The sequence below is a fragment of the Myotis lucifugus genome, unplaced genomic scaffold (genome assembly GCF_000147115.1).
Source record: "Myotis lucifugus unplaced genomic scaffold, Myoluc2.0 scaffold_21, whole genome shotgun sequence".
Lineage (NCBI taxonomy): Eukaryota > Metazoa > Chordata > Mammalia > Chiroptera > Vespertilionidae > Myotis > Myotis lucifugus.
The window spans coordinates 7,026,160-7,052,221 of NW_005871069.1; the positions used below are offsets into that span (position 1 = coordinate 7,026,160).

The 26,062-nt window shown below is 40.9% G+C and overlaps 1 protein-coding gene across 1 annotated transcript in view; it reads right to left on the reverse strand.

Moving 5' to 3' along the window:
* The window catches only part of CCDC138 (coiled-coil domain containing 138), a 204,581-nt gene that overhangs the window by 171,469 nt on the left and 7,050 nt on the right, over window positions 1-26,062 (reverse strand). Inside the window, exon 5 of the mRNA XM_023751377.1 lies at window positions 24,581-24,768. Coding sequence (XP_023607145.1) covers window positions 24,581-24,768 — 188 coding nt within the window. The remainder of the gene's footprint in view (window positions 1-24,580; window positions 24,769-26,062) is intronic.

Consider the following 26,062-nt stretch of genomic DNA (forward strand, 5'->3'; position numbering starts at 1 on the left):
AGACTCAGTGTGAGGCACCAAAGCCCCACTGAAGCAAGTCTTGCCCCATAAGGGTGTCTCCAGCACAGAAGTTCTCCCACCGTAGTCACAACTGATTCTCACAGCCAATTGGCCTGGTGGTCAATTCCTCCCAGTGATACCAACAACAATCAAGACTTAACTACAACAAGACTGTGCACACAGCCCACAAAGGGGTGCACCAAGAGTGTCCACCTCAGGTAATTGGGGAGGCTGAGCCACTGGGCCCTATAGGACACCTAACACAGAAAGCCACTCTATCAACACAGGGAAGCATAAAAAATGTGGAGACAAAGAAACAGGTCACAAATGACAGAAATGGAGGAGAGCAAACTACTGGATATAGAGTTGAAAACCATACTTTTAAGGTTTTTCAAGAATTTTCTAGAAACCGCCGATAAATTTAGTGAGACCCTCAAGAAATCTAGTGAGACCACCGATAAATTTAGTGAGACCCTCAAGAAATTTAGTGAGACCCTCGAGGTTATGAAAAAGGACCAACTAGAAATTAAGCATACACTGACTGAAATAAAGGATATTATGCAGAGTTCCAACAGCTGACTAGAGGATCGCAAGAATCAAGTCAAAGATTTGAAATACGAAGAAGCAAAAATCACCCAACAGGACAAACAAAAAGCAAAAAGAATCCAAAAATATGAAGATAGTGTAAGGAGCCTCTGGAACAACTTCAAGCGTACCAACATCCGAATTATGGGGGTGCCAGAAGAAGAGACAGAACAAGATATTGAAAACCTATTTAAAAAAATAATGACAGAAAACTTCCCCTACCTGGTGAAAGAAATAGACTTACAAGTCCAGGAAGCGCAGAGAACCCCAAACAAAAGAAATCCAAAGAGGACCACACCAAGACACATCATAATTAAAATGCCAAGAGCAAAAGACAAAGAGAGAATCTTAAAAGCAGCTAGAGAAAAACAGTCAGTTACCTACAAGGGAGTACCCATACGACTGTCAGCTGATTTCTCAACAGAAACTATGCAGGCCAGAAGGGAGTGGCAAGAAATATTCAAAGTGATGAATAGCAAGAACAACCAAGATTACTTTACTTACAACCAAGATTACTTTACCCAGGAAAGCTATCATTCAGAATTGAAGGTCAGATAAAGAGCTTCACAGATAAGAAAAAGCTAAAGGAGTTCATCACCACCAAACCAGTATTATATGAAATGCTGAAAGGTATCCTTTAAGAAGAGGAAGAAGAAGAAAAAGGTAAAGATACAAATTATGAACAACAAATACACATCTATCAACAAGTGAATCTAAAAATCAAGTGAATAAAAAATCTGATGAACAGAATAAACCGGTGAATATAATACAATCAGGGGCATAGAAAGGGAGTGGACTGACTATTCTCGGGGGGGGGGGGGGGGAAAGGGGTGTGGGGGGTATGGGAAGAGAATGGACAAAAATCGTACACCTATGGGTGAGAACAGCGAGTGGCGGGGGTAAGGGCAGAGGGTGGGGTGAGGACTGGGTGGAGGGGAGCTATGGGGGGGAAAAAGAGGAACAAATGTAATAATCTGAACAATAAAGATTTTAAAAAAAACACATGAAAAAAAAAAGTTCCTTATATTAAGAATGGTTTCTGAATGTTATTAATGCCTCTTTTAAGAACATATACTTATAACATAAGATTATTTACTTTTAATTAGTTATTATAGTATATTTAATGATTTTGATATGTTTTCTAAAATTGAATTATCCTTAAATGTGGCCACAAGGCATTATTCTCTGAATCTACTTTTTGATTTAGTTTTTATTCTTTTATTTTGAATGTATACATTTTATTGTTACGCTTTCTACATATATACATTTATAAAAATTCCTAAGTGTAAAAAAAAAAAAAAAGAATTTGGGGTCCAAAATTACAGTATTATACTGCATTAATCCCCTATCCAATCCAGCTTAAATTCCATGCTCCACTTCAACTTAACAGTCCACTTTTTTACCTATATTCTCCATTCTGTTATGTTGGGCTAAAAGACCCAAACCCTAAACTAAAGCACTAACTGCCTTCCCTACCCCAGTGGTACACTGCTAAATACTACTGGAGAAAAATCACACACCATGAAAAGCAGTGCCATTGTGAATGTATTATCTCACATTTCTAATGCAGTCTAGAAATATTATTTATATTTTCATGGTTGGCTTTCTCTTTCCCATTCTCCACAGTGTCTATTTCAAACCTTCTCCACTCTTTTCTTGGAACATATCACCTTCCATGTCCTTCAGTGCAGACAGCCTCATTTCTATCTTCACAGGGAAAATAGAAGCCGAAGAAAACATCAACCCCCTGCCCTCAAGACAAACATTTCTCCATCACTCCCTATTATAAAATAGGCTCGGGATCTCATTGCCTTCTGCCTTCTTGTGAAGACTACTAGTCTGAGTATTCCTCTAATATTTTTGACATCTTCCATCTCATCTGAAATGAAATCTCTTGACCCCACCCAACTTACCTCTTCCCCTTCACAAACTTCTTTAAAACTGTGTCTACATTTGTTGAGCCCTCTTCTTTACCTCTCAATCACCCCTGAATTTATTTTAATCTGGCCTCAGCCTATGTTCCCCTATTTAAATGACTTACCTATTACAAAATCTGAAGGTCACTTTTCATCCATTTTATTTAATTTTATTGAATCCTCATCAATGTTTTATATTATTATCCCTTTCTTCCAACTTAAAATATTATTACATCAGTTTCCACATTCTCCTGGTTTCCCACATCCCTCTCTGTCGCCTCTGCAGGCTCTGTTTCATCCCCTGTCCTTTAATTACTAACGTTCCTCAGGCTTTGGACTTCAGCCATTTTCTTTCTCATTTTTCACACACTCTCTGCTTCGTTCCATCCACACAATGGCCAATTTCACCCAACCTACAACTACTCAGCTCTTTCTCTAAGCTCCAAATTCAAGTCCAAACAGCCTATTTAACATATCCACCTATATGCTTTCAGGTAACAAAAATAAACATGTCTAAAACTAAGTTCAATTAGCAACCAGGGAAATGGAAATCAACACTACCATGATCAGCAATAAAAAGAACAAAATATTGCCATCCGAAACAACATGGATCGAGAGGGTATTGTTCTAAGTGAAATAAGTCAGACAAAGAAAAGTACCACATGATTTCACTAATATGTGGGGCTTTTTTAGAAAATCAAAAAAAAAAAAAGAAAGAAAATAAAACACAATTAGATTCATAGAAACAAAGAACAAACTGATGGTTTGCCAGAGGGAAGGAAGATGGAGGGATGCGTGAAAATAGTGAAAGGCAATACGGTCAATAGTAGTGTGATTAACTTTGCAACTTTACTTGACTTAGTGTGCTGAGCATACCACAATGTATATAAAAATGTCGAATCACTATGTTGAAACTAATAATATTGTGTACCAACTATACATTAATAAAAAATAATTTAGCCAAACCAGCGTGGCTCAGTGGTTGAGATTCGAACTATGAACCAGGAGGTCACAGTTTTGATTCCCAGTCAGGTTATATGCCCGGGTTGTGGGCTCAATCCCCAGTAGGCAGGAGGCAGCTGATCAATGATTCTCTCTCATCACTGATGTTTCCATCTCTCTCTCCCTCTCCTTTCATCTCTGAAACCAAGAAAAAAATGTATTTTAAAAAAATGCTTTAAAAAATCCACAATGAAATATCACTTTAATCCCACTAAAATGGCTAGAATCAAAAAGACAAAATAACAAATGTAAAGGATGAGGAGAAACTGGAATCCTTGTTCACTGCTGAGAATGTAAAATGATGTAGTCACTTTGGAAAACAGTCTGACAGTTCCTCAAAAATTTAAACAGTTACCATATGACCCAGTAACTCCACTCCTAAGTATACACACAAGAGCAAAACTTAAAACACGAATGTTCATAGCCACAATACTCACAATAATCAAAAAGTTGAAACAACCCAAATGTACATGAATTGATGATTTGATTAAAAACAAACAGAGTCCAGAGAGTGTTGCTTAATGGTTGAGCGTTGACCTATGAACCAAGAGGACACAGTTTGATTCCTGGTCAGGGCACATGCCTGGGTTGCAGGGCAGCCAATCAATCAATGTCTCTCATCATTGATGCTTCTATCTCCCTCTCCCTCCCCCTTCTTCACTGAAATAAAAATATAAAGAGAAGAAAATATGGCAGCCAAATAGGCAGAGGTGTAGTGCACCTCATCCCGGGGCCAGAAGGGAAATCTAAATCAGAGAACACCTGGAATTAAATTAGGCACAGCTGAGGAGGCAACTACAACAAGGAAGTGCAGAAAATGCCTGAAGACCGGCAGGAAGAGTGGCAGGGCTCTAGAGGGGCAGCAGGCCACCAGGCCAGTGAATCAAGAGGGAGAGGAGGAAGCTGCATAAGGGAGTAGCAGTTCCCTCAGAAAAATAGATGCCCAGCCCAGGCTGAGCTCCAAAACCATGGCCCTTGGCGGCAGGTACAACATCCAACAGTGAAAAAGAAAAGCCACAGGGCTGTTGGCTGCTGAGGAGTCTGGACCCAAGACCACAGTGGTGAAAGGGTGTGCCAGGAGGGGAAGGCTGCACCATGAGGGGAAAGCTGTGCAGGGCTGAGGGGAGAGAAAGCCATAGTTTCATTGTTTTTTATTTTGTTTTTGTTTGTTTTTTTTCAGGGTTTATTCTTTATTTTTTTTACTAATATTTTTCAATTAGAGTATAGTTTTAGGTGCACAACCCAGTGATTGGACATTTATGTAACTTACAAAGTGATAATCCCGATAAATCTAGTACCATCAAACACGATACAGAGTTATTATAATACTAGAGGTCCGGTGCACAAAAATTTGTGCACTTGGGGGGGGGGGGGGGCCCTTAGCCCGGCCTGTGCCCTCTCGCAGTCTGGGACCCCTCTAGGGATGTCCACCTGCTGGCTTAGGCCTGCTCCCTGGGTGATTGGCCTAAGCTGGCAGTCAGACATCCCTCTGGCAGCCCGGGAGCCCTCGGGGATGTCCACTTCCAGCGGTAACAGGCCTAAGCTGCAGTCGGACATCCTTAGCGCTGCTGAGGAGGTGGGAGAGGCTCCCGCCACCACCGCTGTACTGGCAGCCATCAGCCTGGCTTGTGGCTGAGCAGAGCTCCCCCTGTGGGAGCGCACTGACCACCAGGGGGCAGCTCCAGCATTGAGCGTCTGTCCCCTGGTGGTCAGTGTGTGTCATAGTGACTAGTCATTTCCAGTCGTTCTGCTGTTAGGGTCAATTTGCATATTACCCTTTTATTATATAGGATTATTGACATTATTTCCTATGCTGTACTTTACATCCCCATGACTATTCTGTACCAGCTAATTTGTACTTCTTTTTTTTTAATTCTTACTGTTGAATGTATTACATATGCCCCCTTAATCCCTCATTGTCCTCTCCTAACCCTCTCCTATGCTCCAGTCCAGGCCTTCACCTCCCTATTATCTGTGTCCATTGGTTATGCTTATATGCATACAAGTTCTTTGGTTGATCTCTTACCAGCACCACGCAACTCTTGCCCATCCACCCTGCCTTACCTCTGAGGTTTGACGCTTCTATGTCTCTGGATCTATTTTTGAGCATCAGTTTATGTTGTTCATTATATTCCACAAATGAGTGATATCATGTGATACTTATATATATTTTTAAATATATTTTATTGATTTTTACAGAGAGGAAGGAAGAGGGATAGAGAGTTAGAAATATCGATGAGAGAGAAACATCAGCTGCCTCCTGCACAGCCCCTACTGGTGATGTACCCACAAGCAGGGTACATGCCCTTGACCGGAATCGAACCTGGGACCCTTCAGTCCACAAGCTGACGCTCTATCCACTGAGCCAAACCGGCTAGGGCAGGGGTGGGCAAACTTTTTGACTCGAGGGCCACAATGGGTTCTTAAACTGGACCAGAGGGCTGGAACAAAAGCATGGATGGAGTGTTTATGTGAACTAATATAAATTCAAAGTAAACATCATTACATAAAAGGGTACGGTCTTTTTTTTTTTAGTTTTATTCATTTCAAACTGGCCGGATCCAGCCCGCGGGCCGTAGTTTGCCCACGGCTGGGCTAGGGCAATATATTTTTCTGAGTGGCTAATTTCGCTTAGCATAATACACTCCAGGTCCATCCATGCTGTTGCAAATGGTAAGAGTTCTTTCTTTTTTACAGAAGTAAAATATTCCATTGTGTATTTGTTTTTACTCTTTAAACCCAGAACACAGAACTTTTTAATTGCAATCACTAAGAGGAGGCTTTGGCATAGAAGGGAGGAACTGACTTGAGGTGCCTGAAGAGAGGCTAAGGAGGGAAGCAGGGCAGGGAGAATGGCCAGGAGTCCTGCATTAGGCTTCCAAACCTAAGGGGCCATTTCTCCCCAGAGGAGCTAGCCCCTCCCTGTAGCCTCAGGGCAGGAGATGAAGCCTGCCACACCCTGCATTCTGAGCTTTGCAGAGGAAACAAAGGCAGAGGCCAAGCTTACAAATCTGAATAGTCTCAAGGAGCCCTCTGTGACTGGATTGGAAGAGGGCCCTGTTGACCCAGATATTCTGGGAACCAGACTGATAAAAACTCCAGGTTGCCAGCCAATCCCATGTCTCCATACAAGGATCTCTGTCCAACCAAGCGCAGAGTAATATTTTGGGCCACTTCCGAAGCACTACTTGTGAGTCAGGAAACAACACCCATCTTATTCCCTGAAAGCGAAATAGCACCAACCGCAACTAAAGCGCTGTCAGAAATAGATGCTTAAGTAATTAAGATTGACAGCTGACAGACAGGCAAAGAGGGCAGATTGGCCCCACCTGCTTGCAGAAAAAGCCTGTGAAGACTGACACAAGCAGAGAACCTGTGGATTACTTGGAGCTTAAAGCAGGGTGCTAAAAGCCAAAAGAAAGTGCCTGACAATGGTTAGCACCTAAGTAACTAACAGGAAGCCCAGAATTGGCAGATAGAACTGAAGAGTGGGGCCCTAAACCAGCTCCCATGGGGCATTAAAACTCAGCTAAAGCGAATGACACTTTTTTTTTTTTATACTAGAGGTCCAGTGCACAAATTTGTGCACCAGTGCAGTCCCTCGGCCTGGCCTGCGGGATAGGGATGAAACCGCCTCTCTGACATCCCCCGAGGGGTCATGGATTGTTACAGGGCACAGGCCAGGCCGAGGGACCCCACCAGTGCACGATCGGGGCTGGGGAGGGACACGGGAGGTTGGCCAGCGAGGGAGGGACTGCAGGAGAGCTCCAGAGTGTGTCCGGCCCGTATTGCTCAGTCCCAATCGGCCGGACCCCAGCAGCAAGCTAACCTACTGGTCAGAAGGTCTGCCCCCTGGTGGTCAGTGCATGTCATAGCAACTGGTTGACCAGTCGACTATCTGCCCCGGGTGGTCAGTGCACGTCATAGCAAGCGGTTGAGTGGCCTCAGCATATCATTAGCATATTACGCTTTGATTGTTTGAGCAGCCAACTGGACAACCAGACACTCAGCATATTAGGCTTTTATTATATGAGATTTTTATTTTTCTAATTTTATTTATTTATTTATTTATTTTTCTTCCTTTCTTCTCTTTTTTTTGCTCCCATTTCTTGACTCCTTTTCCCATTTTAGTTTTTTTCTCTCCTTTCTTTTTCCCCCCTTTTTAAAAATTTATTTCTTTATCAGCTTAGTGACATATTATTCTAGTATCTCTTGGTTTATTTATTTAATTTCCTCTACCCTGCTGCTACTCCATTACTCCTTCTCTCTTCTTTTTCTCTTTTTATCTCTCTCTTCTCTTTTCCACTCCTAGTTTTTAAACTTCTTTTAGTTCCTAAATTTAGTCCTATCTGCTCTCTCCTCTATTCCCCTTTTCAAAAAAAAGAAATTTTTTTAATTAATATTTTTCTTTTCTTCTTGTCTCCTTTCTCTCCTCCCTCCTCTATCCAAAACCATGGTCCTTCCCCTATTCCTCTAATTCCTTAACTCTATGTTCTTTATTTAAGCCCTGCATCTACAGATTCTACCCTCCACCCTTTTCTAGGTGTATTTTGTGCGTTTTGGTTTGTTTGTTTTGTTATGTTTTCTCCACATATTACTTCTTTCTTTCTATTTTTCTCATTATCATTCTTGCTCTCTTTCCTCTTTCCTAATTTCCTTTTCACTAGCGGTCACATTTAAAGGGGTTATAGGTGTCTGTGTACATTAGTGTCCTGTTCCTTCTGTGTCATGTCTTGGCTTGTTGTATTTTGTGCTGTTCGATCAGCACCTCCACAACAGTTGGGACTTTGTGGCAGGCAGGAAGCCACATAATCAGACACCCTGAGAGGAGACTCCATTCACGAATGGAATAATAACATTCAAGACCCAACTACAGCCCTAGCCGGTTTGGCTCAGTTGATAAGAGCATCACCCTGCAGACTGAAGGGTCCTAGGTTCAATTCCGGTCAAGGACATATACCCAGGTTGCAAGCTTGATCCCATAGGGGACCTGCAGGAAGCAGCTGAAAATGATTCTCTCTCATCATTAATGTTTCCATCTCTCTCTCTCCCTCTCCCTTCCTTTCTGATATCAATAAAAGTTGTTGTTTTTTTTAAAAAAAAGACCCAACTACATCAGGAGAACACAAATATCTCAAGTAGGGGACTTCCCTAGAACACCCAGCCCAGGAGACCTGAAAGAATGCACCACTGGGTCGCACAATACATCTACTGAATAAGACCAATTCAAAATATGGGTGGCATATTTTGATCTAATACATAGGAACAATTACAAAGAACAGCAAAAATGGGGAGACAAAGATACAAGTCCCAAATGAAAGTAATGGAAGAATCACCAGAAAAGGAACTAAATGAAATGGAGTCAAGCAATTTCTCAGAGAAAGAATTCAGGGTAATGGTTATGAGGATGTTCAAATGTCTGGATGTGATATTCACCAACATGTATAAGAATCAAGAGGAAATGAAGAATGACATAGCGGCAATAATGAACACAATGGAATGTTTCAACAGTAAACTAGAAGAGGCTGAGGACCCAATCAGTGAATTAGAAGACAAGGTAGAAAAAAACTACCCATCAAAGCAGCAACTGTAGAAATTTTTAAAGGTAAAGAGTCTACGCAAGTTCTAGGAAAACAAGAAACAAAACACATCCACATAATAGAGGTGCCAGAAGGAGAGGAAGCTGAGCAAGGAATACAAAACCTGTTTGAAGAAATGTCAGAAAACTTCCCTGACTTGCCCTATCCAGATTGGCTCAGCAGATAGAGTGTCGGCCTGTGAACTGAAAGGTCCCAGGTTCAATTCCGATCAAGGGCACATGCTCAGGTTGTGGGATCGATCCCTAGTGGGGCACTTGTGGGAGGCAGCCGATCCATGATTCTTCTCTCATCATGGATGTTTCTATCTCTCTCTCCTTCTTCCTTCCTCTTTGAAATCAATAAAATATATTTTTTTAAAAACCACAAATGTATTAAAAAAGAAAAGAAAACTTCCCTGACTTTGGAAGAAAAAAGTCAGACAAGTCCAAGAAAAACAGAGAGTCCCAAACAAGATGAACACAAAAGACCAACACCAAGACACATCGTATTTACTAGTAAATTGTCAAACATCAAGGACAAAGAATCTTAAAGGCTGCCAGACAGAGACAGAAAGTTACCTACAAGGGAACTCCATTAGACAATTAACATATTTCTCAACAAAAGCATATCAGGCCAGAAAGGAATGCAAGGAAGAATACAAAATGATGCAAGGCAAGGGACTGAATTTAAGAATCCTCGATCTAGTCAGGGTATCCTTCATAATTGAAGGGAAAATCAAAAGCTTCACAGACAAAAAAAGGCTAAGGAAGTTTATTACCACCAAGCCAGCAATGCAAGAAATGATAAAAGGACTGTTGTAAAAAGAAGAAATAGAAAGGGCAGGAGCACAGATATAAAGAATAAAAATGGCAACAAACAAGTACCTAAAATAATAACCTTAAATGTAAATGGATTAAATGCTCCAATCAAAAGAAACAGAGTAACAGAATGGATAAAAAAATATAACCCATATATATGCTGTCTATAAGAGACCCACCTTAAAAAAAGGACTCACACAGACTGAAAGTGAAGGGATGGGAACAAAATTTTTAGGCAAATGGAAATGAAAAGAAAGCTGGGGAAGCAATACTTATATGTGACAAAATAGAATTCAAACTGAAGGCGATAACAAGAGATAAGGAAGGCCATTTCATAATACTGAAGGGAAAAATACAACAAGAGGCTATAACTCTGGTAAACATATATGCACTCAATACAGGAGCATCGAAATATATTAAAAAACCTTCAGGAGGACACCAACGGAGACATTGACAGCAATACGATCATAGTAGGGGACTTTAATACCCCACTGACATCACTAGATAAATCTTCTAGACAAGAAAATCAACAAAGAAACAGCAATGCTAAGTAACTCTAGAACAGATGGAACTAACTGACATCTTCAAAACATTCCACCCCAAAGCCACAGAATATACATTCTTCTCAAGTGCACATGGTACATTTTCAAAGATATACCGCGTGTTAGGAAACAAGCTAAGTCTCTAGAAATTCAAGAATATTGAAATCATATCAAGCATCTTCTCAGATCACAATGGCATGAAATTAAAAATCAGTTACAATAAAAATGCTCAAAAACAATCAAATACATGGAGTCTAAACAGCATGCTGCTATTAAACAAGGAATGTGTTCCAAAGACATTAAGTAAGAAATTTAAAAAATCTTGGAAAGAAATAAAAATGAACACACAACAATCTAAATTTTATGGGACACAATGAAAGGAAAAGTTCATAGCACTTCAGGCCTACCTCTAAAAACAAGAAAGGTGTGCGAGGGGAGCCAGCAGCCGCCACCCGCGACCACACACCCTCAGGGAGCCTGCAGCCACTGCCCACGCACACATGGGGAGCCTACAGCCGTTATCCCGTGACCTTGCAGGGAGCCAGTACCCACTACCCAAGAACACACACATGTGTGGGGAGCTAGCAGACGACACCCACGATCATGAGTGGAGTGAGCAGCTGCCTCCTGCAACCGCACACGTGAGGGGAGTCAGCAGCCACTGCCCGCGACCTTGCGGGGAGCCAGCAGCCACTGCCGAGACTGCACGTACATGCAGGGAGCCAGTAGACGTCACCCGTGACCATGAGGGGAGCCAACAGCTGCTGGTCGAGACCGTGAGCATGAGGGGAGCCAGCAGCTTCTATCCACAACCTCGCAGGGAGCCAGCAGCCACTGCCTGCGACCACGCACATGTGCAGGGAGCCAGCGGCCACCAAGTGCAACCACCTGGGGAGCCAGCAGCCGCTGTCTGTGACCTCGTGGGGAGCCAGTAGCCACTGCCCATAACCATGCGCATGTGCGGGGAGCCAGCATACGGCCACCAGCAAACACGTGGGGAGCCAGCAGCCACTGTCTGCGACCTGGCCCGGACCCAGCAGCAATCTGAACTGCATTTGGAGAAAAAAAATCAGAAGACAGGAGGAGAGTCTGAGAGAGTTTTGGGTCAACATTAAATGAAGCAACATACGTTTAATAGGGGTGCTAGAAAGAGAAGAAGAGGGGCAAGGGTTAGAAAACCTATTTGAAGAAATAATGTCAAAAAACTTACTTAATTTGGGAAAGAAAATAACTTCACAAGCACAGAGAATCCCAAACAAGATGAACCCTAAAAGACCCATACGAAGACATATCGTAATTACAATGGCTAATGTTAAGGACAAAGAGAGAATCTTAAAGGCTGCAAGAGAGAGACAGAAAGTTACCTACAAGGGATCTCCCATTAGACTATCAAATGATTTCTCAACAGAAAAACATCAGGCCAGAAAGGAATGGAAGGAAGTATACAAAGTGATGTAAAGGAAGGGAGTGAATCCAAGATAACTCTATCTAGCAAGGCTATAATTCAAAATTGAAGGGAAAATCAGGAACTTCACAAAGAAGAGCTAAGGGAGTTTATCACTACCAAGCCAGCAATGCAAGAAATGCTAAAGCAACTGTTGTGAAAAGAAGAAAAAAATAAAAAAAGGGAGAAGAAGGAACACCAAAAAAAATAAAAATGGCTATAAACAAGTTCCTATCAATAACTTTAAACGTAAATGGACTAAATGCTCCAATCAAAAGACAGCGAGTGGCTGAATGGATAAGAAAACGTGACCCACATAAACATCACATAAAAAAAATTGAAAGACAAAAATCACATAATCATATAAATTTATGCAGAAAAAGCATTTGATAAAATCCAACACCCTTTCCTGATAAACACTCTCAGCAAAGTGGGAATAAAGGGATCATACCTCAACATAATAAAAGCCTAAAAGCTCCATCATAAAACTACTGGACTTAATAAATGAATTCAGCAATGCAGCAGGATACAAAATTAACACCCAGAAATCTACGGCTTTTTTATACAACAACTAGAGGCCTGGACAGATATGTGCAAAAAATGAAACCAGAACACCAACTTACACCATACACAAAAATAAGCTCAAAATGGATAAAGACTTAAACATAAAACGGGAAACCATAAAAATCTTAGAAGAAGCCATAGGCAGCAAAATAGGAGACATTTGTCATTACAATATCTTTACCGATATAGCTCCTTAGGGCAATGGAAACTAAGAACATAAACAAATGGGACAACATCAAAATAAAAAGCTTCTGCACAGCAAAAAGAAACCACCAACAAAATAACAAGAAAGCCCACTGCATGGGAGAACATATTTGCCAATGTTATCACCAATAATGGTTTAATCTCTAAAATTTATAGGGAACCCCTACAACTTAACAAAAGGAAGATAAACAGCCCAATCAAAAATGGGCAAAGGACCTAAATAGACACCTTTCGAAAGAGGACATAAGAAAGGCCAAGAGACATCTGAAAACATGCTCAGAGTCACTAATCATCTGAGAGATGCAAATCGAAACAACAAGGAGGTACCATCTCACACCTGTCAGAATGGCTATCATCAACAAATCAACAAATGACAAGTGCTGGAGAGGATGTGGAGAAAAAGGAACCCTCTTTCATTGCTGGTGGGAATGCAGACAGGTGCAGACACTGTGGAAAACAGTATGGCATGTCCTCAAAAAATTAAAAATGGAACTTCCACTTGACCCAATAATCCCACTTCTAGGAATATATCCCAAGAAACCAGAAACACCAATCAGAAAGGATATATGCACCCCTATGTTCATAGCAGCACAATTTACAATAGCTAAGATTTGGAAACAGCCTAAGTGCCCATCAGCAGATGAGTGGATTAGAAAACTGTGGTACATCTACAAAATGGAATACTACACTGCTGTAAAAAGAGAAGGAATTCTTACCATTTGCAACAGCATGGATGGAACTGGAGAGCATTATGCTAAGTGAAATAAGCCAGTCAATGAAAGAAAAGTATCACAGGATCTCACTCATTTGTAGAATATAATTAACAACATAAACTGATGAACAAAAACAGAACCAGAGTCATAGAAGCATCGAATAGACTGTCCAACCTATGAGGGAAGGTGGGGGGTGAGGGGGTTAGAGATCAACCAAAGGACTTGTATGCATGCATATGAGTATAACCAATGGACACAGAAGACAGGGGTAGGAGCGGGGGTAAGGGCATGTGCTAGGGGTTGGGGGCGGCCGGGGAAAGGTCAATGGGGGAAAATGCAGACTTATGGAATACATTAAACAATAAAGAACTTACATTTTAATAGATAGATAGATAGATACATAGATACATAGATACATAGATAGTGCATGGACCAGAAAAAAAAATAAAAACTGGTAATAAGTTATCTAACGCTACAACTTAAAGAATTAGAAAAAGAACAAGAAAAGCCCAGAAAAAGTAGGAGGAAGGGAATAATAAAGATCAGAGCAGAAATAAACGACATAGAAACCAAAAAAATAATTGAAAAGACCAATAAAACCAAGAACTGGTTCTTCAAAAGTATAAACAAGATTGATGAACCCTCTAGCCAGGCTCACAAGAAAACAAACAGAGAGGACCCAAATAAATAAAATCAGAAACAAAAGAGGTGAAGTTTCAACTGACCCCACAAAAATACAAAGGATTGTAAAAAAAAAAAAAAATACTATGAACAGCTCTACTCCAACAAACAGGACACCCTGGACGAAATGGACATCTACACTAATAAAAGAGAAAAATGGTAATTGGCGTACGACCACTACCCTTCCCATTGGCTAATCAGCGTATTCTTATGCAAATTAACTGTCAGCCAAGATGGCGGCCGGCAGCCAGGCAGCTGGAAGCGAACGTGAGGCTTGCTTGCTGCAGTAACTGCAGACTGCAACGTTCCCCGCCTGACTTGCTGGCCTCTGAGCTGGCAGTTTGAAACATTCTAACAAATATAGCCGGCTGGGATCTCAGAGCTGAAGTTATACATTGTTTCGATTATAGAACGGCAAACAAACCAGCAGCGGAAGCCTCAGAGCTAGAGCCAGAGCTAAAGCTGGCCCAGAAGAAAAAAAAAAAAAGAAAAAAAGGAGCGGTTGGGAGCTTCAATCAACAACCGCCAGCCTGAAAGCAGCCCTCAGCCCCTCACCCAGTCTGGCCAGGCACCCCAGTGGGGACCCCCACCCTGAAGGGTGTGTGACCAGCTGCAAACAGCCATCATCCCCTCATCCAGGCTGGCCAGGCACCCCAGTGGGGACCCCCACCCTGATCCAGGTCACCCTTCAGGGCAAACCAGCCGGCCCCCAGGCCTCTATCCTATATAGTAAAAGGGTAATATGCCTCCCAGCACCGGGATCAGCGGAGCCGCGAGGCCTCCTGGCACCAGATCAGCATGACAGGGTGCAACGCCCAAACCCCCTGATCGCCCTGCGGCTCTGTGTGTGACAGGGTGTGGCGTCCCAACCCCCTGATCGGCCCTGCTCTGTGTGTAACGGGGTAGAGCCATAACCTCCCCATCGGCCCTGCCCTGAGTGTGACAGTGGCGGCGCCCCAACCCCCTGATGGGCCCTGCTCTGTGGGTGATAGAGGGCGGCGCCCCAACCCCCTGATCCGCCCTGCTGTGTGTGTGACAGGGGGCGGTGCCCTAACTCCCCTATCGGCCCTACTCTGTGAGTGACAGGGGGGAGCTCCCCAACCCCCTGATGGGCCCTGCTCTGTGCGTGATGGGGGGGGGGGGGCAGTGCCCCAACCCCCTGATTGGCCCTGCTCTGTGAGTGACAGGGGGCAGCGCCCCAACCCCCTGATTGGCCCTGCTCTGTGCATCACAGGGGGTGGCGCCGCAACCTCCCCATCAACCCTGCCCTGAGTGTGACAGGGGGCGGTGCCCCAACCCCCCAATCGGTCCTACCCTGAGTGTGACTGAGGGTGGCATCACAACTTCCCAATCCGCCCTGCTCTGTGCATGACAGGGGGCGGCGCCCCAACTCCCCAATCAGCCCTGCTCTGAGCCTGTCCAGGGGCTGCACCTAGGGATTGGGCCTGCCCTCTGCCACCCAGGAGCAGGCCTAAGCCAGCAGGTCGTTATCTCCTGAGGGGTTCCAGACTGCGAGAGGGCACAGGCCGGGCTGAGGGACCCCCCTTCCCCCCCCCGAGTGCACAAATTTTTGTGCACCGGGCCTCTAGTATTCTTATAAAAATACAACCTTCTAAAACTCAATCAGGAAGAATCAGAAAACCTAAATAGGCCAATAACTGCTGATAAAATTGAAGCAGTAATGAAAAAAAAAATTACCAAAACAAAAACCCTGGTCTCGATGGATTCACAGGAGAGTTTTACCAAATATTCAAGGAAGAACTAACACCTCTACCTCTCAAACTATTCCAAAAAATTCAAGAGGAAGGAACACTTCCAAACTCTTTCTATGAGGCCAGCATCATCCTAATTCCAAAACTAGATAAAAACACGACAAAGAAAGAGAACTACAGGCTAATATCCCTGATGAACATAGGCATTAAAATCCTCAAAATAATTTTAGCAAATACAGTAATCATATCATACATCATGACCAAATGGGACTTATTCCGGGGATGCAAGGTTGGTACAATATTCGCAAATCAATAAACATGATACCTCACGTAAACAAACTGAAAGACAAAAACTACATGATCATATCAACAGATGCAGAAAAAGCTTTCGACAAAATTGAACACCCATTTTTGATAAAAACTGTCAGCAAATGGGAATAAAGGGAGAGTATCTCAACATCAAAAGGCCATATATGACAAGCCTACAGCCAACATCATACTCAATGGGCAAATATTAAAAACATTTCCCCTAAGAACAGGAACAAGACAGGATGCCCTCTTTCACCACTCTCATTCAAAATAGTTCTGGAAGTCCTGGCCATAACAATGATACAAGAAGAAATAAAAGTAATCCAAATTGGAAAGGAGAAATAATGTCTCATTATTCACAGATGGCATGAGACTGTACATAGAAAACGCTAAAGACTCTTTCAAAAAAATACTAGATTTAATAAATGAATTTGGGAATGTAGCAGAATACAAAATTAACACCCCAAAATCCATAGCATTTTTATACACCAATAGAGAACTCTCAGAAAGCGAAACAAAAAAAAAATCCCATTTACCATTGCAACAAAAAAATTAACATACTTAGCAATAAATTTAACATAGGAGGTAAAAGACCTGTACTCTGGAAACTACAGGATATTGGAAAAAGAGATAGAGGAAGACATAAACAAGTGGAAGAATATACCATGTTCATGGATTGGTAGACTCAACATCATTAAAGTGTCCATACTACCCAAAGCAATTTATAGATTTAATGCAATCCCCATTAACATACCAATGGCATATTTCACAGACCTAGAACAAACACTCCAAAAATGTATATGGAACCAAAGAAGAACCCGAATAACTTAAACAATCTTGAGAAAGAAGAATAAAGTTGGAGAAATCACAAGATCAGATTTCAAGTTATGCTACAAAGCCACTGAGCTCAAAATAGCCTGGTACTGGCACAGGAACAGGCATATAGATCAATGGAACAGAACAGAGAACCCAGAAATCGACCCAAGCCACGATGCTCAATTAATATTTGACAAAGGAGGCAAGAGAATACATTGGAGCAGAGACAGTCTTTTTATAATAAGTGATGTTGGGAAAATTGGACAGGAACATGTAAAAAAATGAAACTAGAACATCAACTTACACCACATACAAGAATAAACTCAAAATGTAAGTCGTGAAACCATAAAAGTCCTAGAAGAAACCATAGGCACCAAAATCTCAGACATGTCTTATAGCAGTATGTTTACCAATAAAGCTCCTAGGGCAAAGGAAACTAAGTAGAAAATAAACAAATGGGACTACATCAAAATAAAAAGCTTCTGCATGGCCAAAGAAACCATCATCAAAATAACAAGAGAGCCCACTACATGGGAGAACATATTTGCCAATGATACATCTGATAAGGTGTTAATCTTCAAAATATATAGGGAACTCATACAACTTAACAAAAGAAAGACAAACAATCCAATATAAAAACGGCCCTAGCCGGTTTGGCTCAGTGGATAGAACGTCAGCCTGCGGACTGAAAGGTCCTAGGTTCGATTCCAGTCAGGGGCATGTACCTTGGTTGCGGGCACATCACCAGGAGGAGGTGTGTAGGACGTAGCTGATCGATGTTTCTCTTTCATTGATGTTTCTAACTCTCTATCCCTCTCTCTTTTTCTCTGTAAAAAATCAATAAAATAAAATAAAAAAGGACAAAGAACCTAAATAGACACTTATCCAAAGGGGACATACAGAAAGCCAAGAAACATATAAAAAAAGCTCAAAGTCATTAATCATCCACAAGATGCAAATCAAAATGAGATACCACCTCACACCTGGAAGAATGGCTGTCATCAACAAATCAATAAAGGACAAGTGTTGGCGAGGTTGTGGAGAAAAGGGAACCCCAGTACACTGCTGATAGGAATGCAGACTCGTGCAGCCATTGTAGAAAACAGTATGCAATTTCCTCAAAAAATTAAAAATGGAATTCCCATTTGACCCAGTCACCCCACTTCTAGGAATATATATCCTAAGAAACCTGAAACACTCATCAGAAAGAATATATGCTCCCCTACGCTCATAGAAGTCCAATCTACAATAGCTAATACTTGGTAACAGCCTAAGTGCCCATCAGCAGATGAGTGGATAAAAAACTATCATACATTTACACATTGGAATACTACGTGGTAATAAAAAGAAAGAACTCTTACCATTTGCAACAGCATGGATGGACCTGGAGAGTATTATGCTAAGCGAAATAAGCCAGTCACAGAAAGATAAGTATCACATGATCTCACTCATATGTGGAATCTAATGAACCAAATAAACCGATGATCAAAAATAGACACAGTTACATACCCTAGACCAGTGGTCGGCAAACTCATTAGTCAACAGAGCCAAATATCAACAGTACAACGATTGAAATTTCTTTTGAGAGCCAAATTTTTTAAACTTAAACTATATAGGTAGGTACATTGTTATTAACTTAATTAGGGTACTCCTAAGGCTTAGGAAGAGTCACACTCAAGGGGCCAAAGAGCCGCATGTGGCTCACAAGCCGCGATTTGCCGACCATGGCCCTAAACTTTGAGTAAAAAGACCAACAGCTTTATATCAAATCTGAATGCTGAAAAGCATATGAGATATCAATCTTGTGTCCAGGAGTAAAGTTTCAATTCTCCAGAATCCTGTGGTTCTTTGTTAAAAAACATGAACACATTAGAATTTTTTTGGCTCTTTTCATATGCTAAGGTAAAAGGATTCCAGCAGGTTTTTGCCAACAATTGACCAATTGTATGGGACCAGGCCTCCATTTTTACTTCACCTATCTCAGGTCCAGCAATTCCTAAGACAGACAGACACAGCCTTGAAAGAGATGGATTCTAATTCAATCACTGGTGAAAGCTTTAAATATCTATATGTAAATTACTTCCAAATTTAGATACCATCCAAGAACTATGTTCTGACTGCCAGGATGATATATTTAACTTCTTATATCTCCATTTAACACTCAAACCTAAACCATTCCAAATTAAAATCACAATCTCTCTCCCTATCAGTTCTTTCTCCAAGTTGTACAAATCAAAGATGAGGGAATCATCCTAGGCACTTTGTTCTCCCTATAAGACAACCAATTCCTTTCTACCACGTCTACTCAATTTTATCTCCAAAATAAATCTCTAATCCAGTGGTTCTCAACCTTCCTAATGCCACGACCCTTCCTCATGTTGTGGTGACCCCCAATTTCATTGTTACAAATTGAACATAATTAAAGCATAGTGATTAATCATAAAAACAATATGTAATTATATATGTGTTTTCCGATGGTCTTAGGCGACTCCTGTGAAAGGGTCGTTCGAACCCCAAAGGGGTCGCGACCCACAGGTTGAGAACCGCTGCCATAGAGTATTAGCAAAGGGATCTTCCCAATGCACTATATTTTTATTCTGTCGCTCTTTTGCTTAAAAACCTGTAATACCCAATCTGACTTTTCACTATTTTCTTTCCCAGACAAATAAATCCGTAATCTGACAAATCATTCCTGTCTAAAAACCCCTCTCTTCCAATTCCTTGTACTTGGTATGCTCTTCTCACTCCTGGTCCTTTAAATTCTCTCTCTCAGTCAAGTACCAAGCTAAATCTCTTTCTGCCTGAACTTTCCCCCAGTGATTTTAGGCTAAAAATATATTTTTCTAAAATGCTATGGTAATTATAATTTGAATTATTTAGATAAAATGAGATATTCGTGTTTTTTAAATGTTTATTTCATGTGTATAAAAATATAACATATTTCCAAATAGAATTTTAACAGAAATTGTATATCACAAATACTTTGCTTCCTTCTGTACTCCCAACTAGTGGACACTTGATAAATTCATAATTACCTCCCTTAGAAATAAAAAATCCCCAAGATTAAGGCCAATGTTGCTGAGAGTTGACAAGATAACTTCTTACATATATGAATTTAAAACAATGAATTTAGAATGCCTATTTCAAAAAGTGTGCTTTACCAGCAGATTTTGTTTCATTTCTTAAATAAAAATGGAATTGGAGCCGAAACTGGTTTGGCTCAGTGGATAGAGCGTCGGCCTGCGGACTGAAAGGTCCCAGGTTCTATTCCGGTCAAGGGCATGTACCTTGGTTGCAGGCACATCCCCAGTAGGAGATGTGCAGCAGGCAGCTGATCGATGTTTCTCTCTCATCGATGTTTCTAACTCTCTATCTCTCTCCCTTCCTCTCTGTAAAAAAATCAATAAAATATATTTTTTTAAAAAAAGAAAGAAAAAATAATGGAATTGGAAGAAACATAAAACAAAAAGTCTGAAATCTACTGATACAGCTCTTGAGACAATGGAAACTAAGGAGAAAATAAGGGACTACAATCAAAATAAAAAACTTCTGCATAGCAAAAGAAACCATCAACTAAACAACAAGAGGGCCCACTGCATGGGAGAACATATTTGCCAATGTTATATCCGATAAAGGTTTCATCTCCAAAGTTTATAGGGAACTCACACAACTTAACAGAAGGAAGATAAACAATATATCAAAAAATGAACAAAGGATCTAAATAGACACTTTTCGAAAAAGGACAAACAGAAGGCCAAGAGACATATGAAAACATGCTCAAAGTCAGTACTCATCTAAGAGATGCAAATCAAAACAACAATGAGGTACTGTCTCACACCTATCAGAATGGCTATCATCAACAAATCAACAAATGACAAGTCCTGGCGAGGATATGGAGAAAAAAAAACCCTCGTGCACTGCTGGTGGAATGCAGACTGCTGCAGCCACTGTGGAGAACAGTATGGAGTTTCCTCAAAAAATTAAAAATGGAATTCCCATTTGATCCAGTCATCCCACTTCTATAAATATATACCAAGAAATCAGAAACACCAATCAGAAAGGATATATGCACCCCTATGTTCATAGCACCACAATTTACAATAGCTAAGATTTGGAAACAGCCTAAGTGCCCATCAGCAGATGAATGGATTAAAAAACTGTGGTACAGGAAAACCAAGATGGCAACATAGGTAAACACCTGTACTTGCTGCCTCCCACAACCACATCAAAATTACAACTAAAATACTGAACAACTATCATCCAGAACCACAGGAAAGCTGGCTGAGTGGAAGTACTACAACTAGAGAAGTAAAGAAGAAAGCGCATTGAGACTGGTAAGAGGTGTGGAGGCGCAAAACAGGTTGGCACCCAGGTCTGCCGCTTTTTTAATCAGGAGGGAGATACAAGCTCTAGCTTGCTCTGAGCTCCAGTGCCGGGTGAGACTCAGGGGGACCCAGACACATACAGGGAGAAATTGGACTGTCTGGCATTGGGGCAGGAATGGAGGAGCGGCTTTCTTCCAGACAGGGGTACTTGCAACGGTCATTGTTCCTGTGTTGCAAGGCTGACTGGCAGCCATCGCTGTTTGCTCTGCCCTGGAGATTCCCTGATATGCTGCCCTACCCAATTTAAAACCCCACCCAACCTGTGCTCAGTGGCTTTTGCATATGAATGGCCTGTCCTTTCTCAGCCTAAAACCTGTCAAACAAGCTGCAACTGGGTCAGGGAGCCCCAAAGCTATCAAAAGAAGGCCCAAGGCTGCACAAGCAACAGCCTGCCTTCATTCACAGCTGTGCCTCGTCTGGCCACTTCCAAACCCGATACAAAGAGGAGGAATCTGCAGATCTCTCTGTAGCTCCTACAGGGTAGACCCAGGCAATGGATGACTTTGCACCTCCTTGGAGATCCAAGAGCCAGTGTACCCAGTGGTCAGTGCAAGACCATATCAGATTATAACTCTTAAATCCATAAGTGACACACTCAAGGGGGAGACTCAGTGAGCACCAAAACCCCACTGAAACAAGTCCTGCCCCATAAGGATGTCTCCTGAAGAGCAGCTCTCCCACTATAGTAGCAGCTGGTCCTCACAGCCAATTGCCCTGGAGGTCAATTCCTCCCAGTGATACCAACAGCAATCAAGGCTCAACTACAACAAGACTGTGTACACAGTCCACAAAGGGGTGCACCAAGAGTGTCCACCTCAGGTGACTGGGGAGGCTGAGCCACTGGGCCCTATAGGACTCCTACTACACAAGGCCACTCTATCAATAAAGGGAGACTTAACAGCTACCCAATACATAGAAACAAACACAGGGAAGCAGCCAAAATGTGGAGACAAAGAAACATGTCACAAATGAAAGAAATAGGGAAAGCAAAATACTGGATATAGAGTTCAAAACCACAGTTATAAGGTTACTCAAGAATTTTCTAGACACTTCCGAGGAACTTAGTGAAACCTTCAAGGATCTTAGTGAGAATACCAAAAATATGGAAAAGGACCAGTCAGAAATTAAGCATACACTGACTGAAATAAAGAATAATATACAGAGATTCAAAGTAGACTAGAGGATCCCAAGAATCAAGTAAAAGATTTGAAGTATGAGGAAGCAAAAAACACCCAACCAGAAGAGCAAAAAGAAAAAAGAATCCAAAATTATGAAGATAGTGTAAGGAGCCTCTGGGACAACTTCAAGCGTACCAACATCCGAATTATGGGGGTGCCAGAAGAAGAGAAAGAGCAAGATATTGAAAACCTATTTGATGAAATAATGACAGAAAACTTCCCCTACCTGGTGAAAGAAATAGACTTACAAGTCCAGGAACCCCAAGAGAACCGCAAGAGGAATCCAAAGAGGACCACACCAAGACACATCATAATTAAAATGCCAAGGGCAAAAGACAAAGAGAGAATCTTAAAAGCAGCAAGAGAAAAACAGTTAGTTACCTACAAGGGAGTACCCATACAACTGTCAGCTGATTTCTCAACAGAAACTATGCAGGCCAGAAGAGAGTGGCAAGAAATATTCAAAGTGATGAATATCAAGAACCTACAATCAAGATTACTCCACCCAGCAAAGCTATTATTTAGAATTGAAGGTCAGATAAAGAGCTTCACAGACAAGAAAAAGCTAAAGGAGTTCATCACCACAAACCAGTATTATATGAAATGCTGAAGGGTATTCTTTAAGAGGAAGAAGAAGAAAAAGGTAAAGAGAAAAAATTTATGAACAACGAAGTGACAACAAATACATATCTATCAACAAGTGAATCTAAAAATCAAATGAATAAAAAATCTGATGAACAGAATAAACTGGTGAATGTAATAGAATCAGGGGCATGGAAATGGATCAGACTGACAATTCTCTGGGGGTAGGGGGTGTAGGGGGTGGCGGGAAGAGATTGGACAAAGATCTCATATGCATATATGCAGTATCTATGGACACAGACAGTGAGGTGACGAGGGCTTAGGGTGGGGTGGGAACTGGGTGGAGGGGAGCTATGGGGTGAAAAAAGTGGGACATCTGTAATAATCTGAACGATGAAGATTAAAAAACAAAACAAAAAAAATCTGTGGTACACCTATACAATGGAATACTATGCTGCTGTAAAAAAGAAGGAACTCTTACCATTTGCAAAAGCATGGATGGACCTGGAGAGCATTATGCTAATTGAAATAAGCCAGTTGGAGAAAGAAAAATATCACATGATCTCACTCATTTGTGGAATATAATGAACAACATAAAATGATGAACAAAAATAGATCCAAAGACATAGAAGCATCAAAAAGACTGACCAGCCCTAACTGGTTTGGCTCAGTGGATAGAGCGTCGGCCTGCAGACTGAAGGGTCCCAGGTTCGATTCCGGTCAAGGGCATGTACCTGGGTTGCGGGCACATCCCCAGTAGGGGGTGTGGAGGAGGCAGCTGATCAATGTTTCTCTCTCATCGATGTGTCTAACTCTCTATCCCTCTCCCTTCCTCTCTGTGAAAAAAATCAATAAAATATATTTTAAAAAAAATACTGACCAACTTCAGATGGAAGGCAGGTGGTTGGGGCAGGCAGTAAGAGATCAACCAAGGACTTGTATGCATGCATATAAGCATAACCCATGGACACAGACAGTAGGGGGGTGAGGGCATGTGCTGGGGGGTGAGAACAGCTGGGGAGAGGTCAATGGGGGGAAAAGGAGACATATGTAATACTTTAAACATTAAAGAATTTTTTTAAAAAGTCTGAAATCTAAGAAATATACCTACACGTAAAAAGACCACTGTTGCCGAAACCGGTTTGGCTCAGTGGATAGAGCGTCGGCCTGCGGACTGAAAGGTCCCAGGTTCGATTCCGGTCAAGGGCATGTACCTGGGTTGCGGGCACATCCTCAGTGGGAGATGTGCAGGAGGCAGCTGGTCGATGTTTCTCTCTCATCGATGTTTCTAACTCTCTATCTCTCTCCCTTCCTCTCTGTAAAAAATCAATAAAATATAAAAAAAAAAAAGACCACTGTTTATTTTTTCTCTCAGCAATACATTTTCCTCTTCAATAGTTCTTATAAATTGTGTTTATTCCCTTCCAATCTTGTCTTGGCACACTTATCAAAAACAAAATGAAATACCTTTTAAGCACTTAAATTTTGTAAATATTTGATGTTTAGAGCATAAACATTTCTAAATACTCAATCCAGTATTCAGTTCTTACCTGCAGTTTCTGATGTATTTGGAATAATTCATCATATATCTGATTGATCTGATGTGGAAGTAAACTCTGCTTATTTGATGCTTTAGATGTTGAATAACGGACACATTTCAAAGGAGAGTCACTTGCATCACTACAACATTCAGTCCAATTTCTTGAATTTGAGGCCAAATTAGTTGGCCAAGCTACTGCTAAAAAGTAAAAGTTTTAAACTTTATTAATTTAGTTTTAAGTATTCACAGATAATCTTCAGGAAGAACTACTTTAAATATGAATTATAGTATCTTTAAAAATTTCAGGTAATATATATGGAAAGAATGGTACAGCAAAGGTAGTAAAAATGTTACATTTAGAAAATGTGGATGAAGACTATACAGAATTCTCTGTGATCTTTTGGCTACTTTTCAGTTTGAAATTGTTTCAATAATAGATTTTAAAGTGCACAAAAACACTCATCTATTAACTGTTTAGGATAAGAAATGTAGTTACCTCAGAAATTCCTGGTCATATATTAACCACTAACCCAAATATAGTGTTAATCACTGCTTCACTTCTTTTTAAATTTTCCTACTTATATTTTTTTAAAAGGCCTTATTTGCCTTGATAGGCAAGTAGTGTTTTAGGCGCTTATACTGGCTACATATTTTCTCTGCATTAAACATACTTTCATATCATTCCTTTTGAATTTATTCAATTATCTTGTTAAAATAAATCCAATGAATTGGAATTGCTCTCGCTAAGGATACTCAATTTTTATTTAGATAGATAGTTCACATCAACCTGCCTCCCAGTATTTATGCGTTCAAACTGTACAACACTGTCCAAAACTGAAGAATATTAGGTGTCAGTGTCTTTATTCTGCTCATTACAGAGAAATTATTCTTCATCACTGCTCAGCTAAATCATCGTATATGCTTAATGCTTAATCAACACTTGTATTATTTAATTTTATTTTTTCCAGTTTCCTTGCATTGTACTGTCTCTGTTACTGATTTTTAAGAGCTTGTTTATGACTAAAGATGTTAACCATTTCTCATGCATTGTAAATGAAATACCATGTTTTTTCTTACTATTTTATTCTGTTATACTTTTTGATTGTATCAAACTTGTGTATTAAATATAATCATGTTCTGTTTTAAAAAAAATAAGGCTTATTTGGTTTTTGCCTATTTTTAACTTTATACAATGTCTGTAAATATATAATGTAATTATGTAATTTCTATAACCCCCTCCTTTAAATAGCATGTTCTTGTTTTAATGCCAGAATTATCTTGACTGCTTTATCCTATATTTTTATATGCCACATAATGGCTATCAATGTGGCAATAGTGCTCTCAAAAACTTACAGCCAAGAGGGCCTCATCTCTGATTGCCTCTTTCCCTAAAATCCTAACAGAATTATGCAGCCAGACACATAGAGATTAACTACTAATTCAGTGCCTAAGGAAGCCATACCTTAAGTAACCTGGAATATTTTCTAAAAAT